Source organism: Lactuca virosa, chromosome 8 (assembly GCF_052849685.1).
Source record: "Lactuca virosa cultivar CGN04683 chromosome 8, Lactuca_virosa_CGN04683_v6, whole genome shotgun sequence".
Taxonomy (NCBI): domain Eukaryota; kingdom Viridiplantae; phylum Streptophyta; class Magnoliopsida; order Asterales; family Asteraceae; genus Lactuca; species Lactuca virosa.
The window spans coordinates 142,579,165-142,585,775 of record NC_136433.1 but is presented as its reverse complement, the minus strand read 5'-3'; the positions used below and the strand labels follow the sequence as shown (position 1 = coordinate 142,585,775).

Here is a 6,611-nt window from a genome sequence, read left to right as displayed (position 1 = left end):
AAAAATGTCATTAATATTATTTTTTCATTTAAATGCATTTATATGTATTAGTAACAATATTAATAATAACAATTTCAAAAAATAGAATTCTTATTTATATTTTTAATAATAATAATAATAATAATAATAATAATAATAATAATAAGGGTTTTGTTTGTAGAAAAGTCCTAATATTTTCGTTTACAGAAAAATCCTAATATTTTTTGTTTACAGAAAAGTCCCAATATTTTGGGTTAGTTTATGAAATAGTCCCAAATTAATTTGGTACCGGTTTCAACCGGTCAAAAATGGTCAAACTGCAAATTTTTGCCGGTTTTCAGGACTTTTTCGTTCAAAAAAAAAATCTTGGGACTAAACTGTAACTTTTCCGAAAATATTGAGACTTTTCTGAAGATTTCCCAATAGTGGTATATGAATACTTTCAAAAATTTGTCGTTGTTTAAAAAAAAAGTTCTCAAATATAATCAAAACAAAATGAAAAAAATAATTACAAATAGGGTCTCCGGGTAGACAGCATATGCTCGTCTGATTAAAAAAAAAAAAAAAAAAAAAAAAAAAAAAAACCTTTTTGCTTTAAAAAATAATTATGCATATCGAAAAAATGTCTGTTATTCCAACAAATCCAATCTGTTTCTTTCCCTCTTTTCAGTGTCGTTGAAGCCGATTATCCTCCTCAACAATGCTCCTTGATGCCCAATAAATTCCTTCGACAAAGTTTGCAATTGAATCTACCGACAACCCAACGAGAAATTCCCCTCAGATCTCATCATCATTTAATCCAGGTAATTTTCAATTCTATCTAGTTTCATCGAACTCCTTTTCGTGGTGTAAATTCGGTTTCTATACTTGATGGTAATTCTTAACTTCCTTTCGATATGTTGTAATCGAAGCCCTAATTGTTTCGATTTTGTGGAATTTTAGGGTTTCGGTGGACCTCATAGATAAAGTTGAGCTTTCATTCGCCTGTTTGAACTGCAGAGAAATATGCAGAGCCAAATAGTTTGCAGTGGGTGTAGAAGCATCTTACTATATCCAAGAGGAGCTTCAAACGTATGTTGTGCATTGTGTAATGCAGTTACTTCATCTCCCCCTCCTGGTATGACTCATCTGAAACTTAAATTCTTACATAAGGAATGATTGAAGACTATCATACCTGTTTCATGAAATCATCACTTGTGTTTATAGAAAAATAGCTTCATATGTAGTAGCTTACATTGTGCTTTCAACCTAAAAAGATCTATATAAAGTTGTGTAATGTAATTGGGTTCTGAATCTCAATGAACTTCATTAGAAAACTAACAAACTGATCAAGTTCATTAATGATCTAATTTATGTAATCTAATACTTGTAATCATTTTACAAGTTTCAGGAATGGAGATGGCCCAATTGATCTGTGGAGGTTGTCGCACATTGCTGATGTATGCACGTGGTGCTACAAGTGTCAGATGCTCTTGTTGTCACACTGTCAATCTTGCACCAGGTTAACCCTAGATAACTTTCCTATTTACAGTTGTCTTTCATAGTCTTTGTATTTAACCTTTCCTAATTTTATTATGCAATTGATCTTCATTTCAAATAAAATGTTTTTATAATTTTGTTTTTTTGTTTTTGCATTAATAGTTTCCAATCAGCTTGCTCATGTAAATTGTGGAAATTGTCGCACAATGTTGATGTATCCATCTGGTGCTCCATCAGTTAAATGTGCAGTTTGTCATTACATTACAAATGCCAATGTGAGTAATATAATTCACCATTTTTTTTTTGGATTTATTGTTTTAAATTTGATACTTATAAGTTATTATCATACTGGTTTAGATGGGAAATGGAAGGGTTCCTGCAGCCACATCAGCATCAGTGAGTTTTTTTTTTTTTTTTGTCATAATACACAAATATCTTTTTTTTTTCTTTTGTATATGTTACATGTATTTTTTTATATAATTTCTTGCAGGAAGTGCCTCATTCTTATAACCAAACAGTAGTAGTTGAAAACCCGATGTCTGTTGATGAGAGCGGGAAACTGGTAAGCAATGTTGTGGTTGGGGTGACGACCGAGAAGAAATCCGTCAAGTGAAATGACCGATTTGCCCTTTTGTTGAAATGGAAATTAATGGGATGAAATGTGTATATTATTCAAAAGGAAAATGGTTATGACTTATGATTTGAACATTTTGTTGTGATTGTGGGTGTGTGGAGTTGAGAGGGAAGGGGCATAAGTGTTTAAAAAGGGTAGTAGAACTCAGCTTCATTATATTTGTGAGTATATTTGTAACAAATCAGGCTGTAAAAGATAGCATTTTATTGTTTAAAGTTATACAGATAATTAATTATTTGAGTATTTAAAAATCTATAATTCTTTAACCAATTATGAATATATACAATTGTCGCTATTCATTAAAGAGTTTTCTATCTTGCTGTCGTTTATTTGGCTGTTTATTTAGTGCAATTGTATGGCGGTCGTATTTGTTGAATCATGGAATCCAGGTTACAGAGAAACTGTACAGACTCTTTTCCTTTATTCACAACCATTCATGTCTTTTTTTTTTTTTAAAAAAAAATGGTAAACCTTATCATCCAAATTACTCGTTTCAAATTACAAAAATGGTCTATGGACTCTTCTCCTTTAATGACAAACCATCCAACACTTGATTCCTTTATTTTTGGTGTTTTGAATAGTTACAAATCTAACCCCTAATATTTCATCATTTAGATGTATTTTAGTTTTATTTAAATTATGCTTCATTTTAGCTTTTTGTTCGACACTTAATCCCTTCATTTGATTATTTGACGATTAAACCCTTATGTATTAATTTAAATGGTCCCAGCTTATGCAAAGCTATAAAATAGTGTGTTTCACAAAGTTATAAAAATAGTCTTTGTCTAATAGCAAATTTACATAAAATCAAAACTCATACCCTTTCTATAGTATGTCACAATGGTATAGATTAGGGATACTAGATATATAAAAAAAAAGTATGCTAAAAAAGTCTACTACCATTCATTGTAATATTTTGTTAGCCAATTGCAACCTTAACTCTAATACATTGCTTATAGCATGTAATATATTTGAAGTTATCTATTAGCCCATATGTTTATGGACTTTTTTAGTCTTTAACCCTTTAGGGTTTGGTTCTTGCTAGTATTTAATATTCTTCTTCTTGTTTGTAGCTCTAAGCTTTTCTATCAAGAACACTTGTAATCTATCTCTTTAAATAATGATGTGGTTCTATTATCATGGTATCAGAGCGGAGGTTTGATATTGTTGTTAGAAGGTTTTGTAGCAGTCATCTGTTCGTCTGCCATTGTTGATTCGTTTGCTGCTTCTGATGGTTTGATTTCTAATGGTTTGATTTATGCTATTTGACTTCTGTTTATTCGGTTTGCTGCTTCCGTTGGTTTGTTGTTGTTCTTGTTCTCTGATTGTTTGTCTATTATTGTTGTTCTTGTTGTGGTTATCTGTTGCTAACATGACTGGAAACGATGATTCCCTTCAATCAATCAATACTCGATTAGATGGAAAGAATTACACGTATTGGAGCTATGTTATGAAGAACTTCCTTCGTGGGAAGAATATATGGGGATATGTCACTACGGTTAAAGCCAAACCTTCAATACCTCAAGCTGAGAATTTCGATTTGTTGGTTGATACTTGGGAGACTGATAACTCCAAGGTCATTAATTGGATTAACAATTCTTTTACACGGTCTATTGGTATGTAATTGGCTAAATATGACACAACAAAGGAAGTTTGGAATAATTTGGAGAGACTGTATACTTAATCCAACTTTGTTAAACAGTATCAGTTATAATATGACATATGTGCCCTTCAACAAAATGATATGAGTATCCAAGATTTCTATGCTGTCATGTCTGATTTGTGGGATCAATTGGCTCTTACTGAATCTAAAGAGTTAAAAGAATTTGAGCCTTATATTGCTATGAGGTAAGAACAACATTTGTTCAATTTTTTACGGCGTTGTGTTTTGATATTGAAGGCATACGTGGAACGATTCTTCATCAATCCCCCATCCCTCAGTGGATTTTGTTGTTCATGAGCTGATTGCTGAAGAAACTCGTATCAAGTCTCAAGCGAATAAAGGGTCTAAAGCAATCTCCACTCCTATTTCCACTCCCGTTGTGCTTGTTGTTTCCACTAATCAGTATCGACAAACTCCAAGGTTTGCTTATGATGAGTGTGCCTTCTACAAACAAAAAATATCACTGGAAAGCTCAGTGTCCATTGTTAGTTAACAAGGGTAAATCTATTTTGACTCAGTCGGGACAACGACATAGGTCTGGTCAGTAGAAGTTTCAGCCATGTTCCTCTGGTGCTCCTCCATGGACACCTCACCCTCCACAGTTCCATGTTGTTGCTGTTTCTATTTCAGACAATATTTTGCCTCCAATTTTACTGTCATGTCTGCATCTATGTCTCATTCTGGTCCTACTTCATCCGGTACCTCAAGTATACCTTCATCTTTGTGGATTTTAGATCCTGGTGCAATCCATCACTTGTCTCCTTATTTTTCATCGTTTACTTCTTTGTCACACATGTCATCTATATATGATATGTTTGCTAGTGATACATCTATGACAGTTGAGGGTGTTGGGTCTGTTTCTGTCCCTCATATTTCTCTCCCTGATGTTTATTACATTCCCAAACTTACTTTGAATCTTCCTTCGGTCATCCAGTAAGTCTGGTAATTAGGTGTTCTTTATTGATTTCATATGTATTATATAGGACCAACACATCTAGAAGGTTATTAGGATTGACCCTATGGTGGGAGAACTTTATGCCTTGGAGGTTCTCAAGGTGTCTGATGTTGCTTCCTCCATCATTGATTTGTCTTCTTTTTGTTTGAGTCCTTTGTCGTCTCAATTTTATCTTTGGCATTCTCGTTTGGGACATGTGTTTGTATTATGTTTGAATTTTCTAGCATCTAGTAGTGTTTTAGGTCATTTGAACACTTGTGATATTTCTAATTGTAGTGGTTGTAAACTGGAAAAATTCTCTGATTTACTTTTCAGTAAACATATGTCTTGTTCTATTGCTCCTTTTGATATTATTCATTTTGATGTGTGGGGTCCTGCACCAGTATCCACAAAGGGTGGTTAAACCTATTATGTATCTTTTATAGATGTATATACTCTCTATACCTAGGTTTATCTTATGAAACGTAGATCTGATTTCCTTGGCATTTACAAGAATTTTAGAGCCCGTGTTAAAACTCAACATTCGGATGTGATAAAGTGCTTCAAGTGTGACATAGGGGGTGAATATACCTCTAATGATTTTACTCAGTTACTCGCTTATGATGGTATCATACACCATTCATTGTGTACCGATACTCCGCAGCAAAACAGTGTGGCAGAATGGAAAAACCATCATATTATTGAGATAGCCCGCTCATTGTTCTTGTCTGTGCAGGTCCCCAGTGCCTTTTTGGGAGAAGCAGTCTTAACTGTTGTTTATGTGATTAATTGTATCCCTACTGCATTGAATTAGTAATGTCTCATTTTGAGAACCTATACGGTCACCTACCAGACTACTCTGCTCTATGAGTCTTTGGATGTACTTGTTTTGTTGTTCGTCCTCATGTTGAGAGGAACAAGTTGGGGCCAAAATTTGCTATTTGTGTATTTTTGGGGTATGGTTTTGGATAGAAAGGATATCATTGCAATGATCTTGTGATTCAGAAGTTATATGTTTCCCGACATGTCACTTTTTTGGAACATATTCCTTTCTAATAGATTCCTGCTACAACCTACAATGTAACAAAGTCAGATCTTCTACATATTGATCCTTTTGATGTGGATATAGAGGCTCGAGATTCATCTATGCCGCCTGATCCTCCAGTTCATGAAACACCCACTTCTTTAGAGAGTTCCTCGACTCCTCCTGTTCCTAAGTCTGCCCCTTCGACTGTTGAGATTAAAGACCCGCCTTTACCACCCCCCAGGAGGTTTACTCGTCTTATCAAAACCACCAAGCTTCCACGTTTTGTTTACTCTACATACTCCGGATCATTTACTTCATTTATAGCCAACATCCACCATCTGTCTGAACCTGAATCGTACAGAGAGGCAGTATTAGATTCTCTTTGGTATAATGTTATGGCTGAGGAACTCACTGCTCTTTATCAGACTTATACATGGGATTTGGTTTCCCTTACTCCTGGGAAACATATGATTGGTTGTCATTGGGTGTACAAGATAAAAACTAAAATTGATGGGTCTGTTGAGCAGTATAAGGCCAGACTTGTAGCAAAAGGGTATTCCCAACAGTTTGGTTTTGACTATGAGGAGACCTTTGCCCCAGTGGCAAAGATGACAACAGTCCGTATTATGACTGTGGTTGCATCCGTGCGATAGTGGAAGATCTTTCAAATGGATGTCAAGAATGCTTTTTTAAATGGCGACCTCCATGAGGAGGTTTATATGTATCCTCCCAGGTGTTCATCACCAGTTGGGTGAAGTTTATCGGCTTTGCAAAGCATTGTATGGTCTTAAGCAAGCACCTCGTGCTTGTTTTGAGAAATTTTCCACAATGTTTAACTCTCTTGGATATGTCCAGAGTAATCATGATTCGGTTCTGTTTATTAGAAGCATGAGTT

General features: G+C 34.5%; 1 protein-coding gene across 4 annotated transcripts; it reads left to right on the top strand.

Annotated features, from left to right (window-relative positions):
• Positions 1-589: 589 nt before the first annotated feature.
• On the top strand, positions 590-2,327 carry LOC145134958 (protein LOL2-like). Of its 4 annotated transcripts, none has more exons than XM_079069758.1 (6): positions 590-782; positions 979-1,096; positions 1,364-1,480; positions 1,621-1,733; positions 1,816-1,854; positions 1,949-2,327. In XM_079069758.1, exons 1-6 carry the CDS (start codon positions 690-692, stop codon positions 2,069-2,071), a joined length of 603 nt encoding a protein of 200 aa, XP_078925884.1. In that variant the 5' UTR covers positions 590-689; the 3' UTR covers positions 2,072-2,327. The 4 variants fall into 4 exon arrangements, with proteins under 4 accessions (XP_078925884.1, XP_078925885.1, XP_078925887.1 ...); XM_079069759.1 differs by having other exon boundaries at positions 592-782; positions 1,370-1,480; XM_079069761.1 differs by having other exon boundaries at positions 625-782; positions 922-1,096; positions 1,370-1,480.
• Positions 2,328-6,611: the final 4,284 nt, after the last annotated feature.

Coding starts and splice junctions, on each gene's coding strand:
- LOC145134958 (XM_079069758.1), top strand. CDS start 690: ATGCCCAATAAATTCCTTCGACAAAGTTTGCAATTGAATCTACCGACA. Junction 1,481..1,620: donor CACTGTCAATCTTGCACCAG/GTTAACCCTAGA, acceptor TTGCATTAATAG/TTTCCAATCAGCTTGCTCAT. Junction 1,855..1,948: donor CTGCAGCCACATCAGCATCA/GTGAGTTTTTTT, acceptor AATTTCTTGCAG/GAAGTGCCTCATTCTTATAA.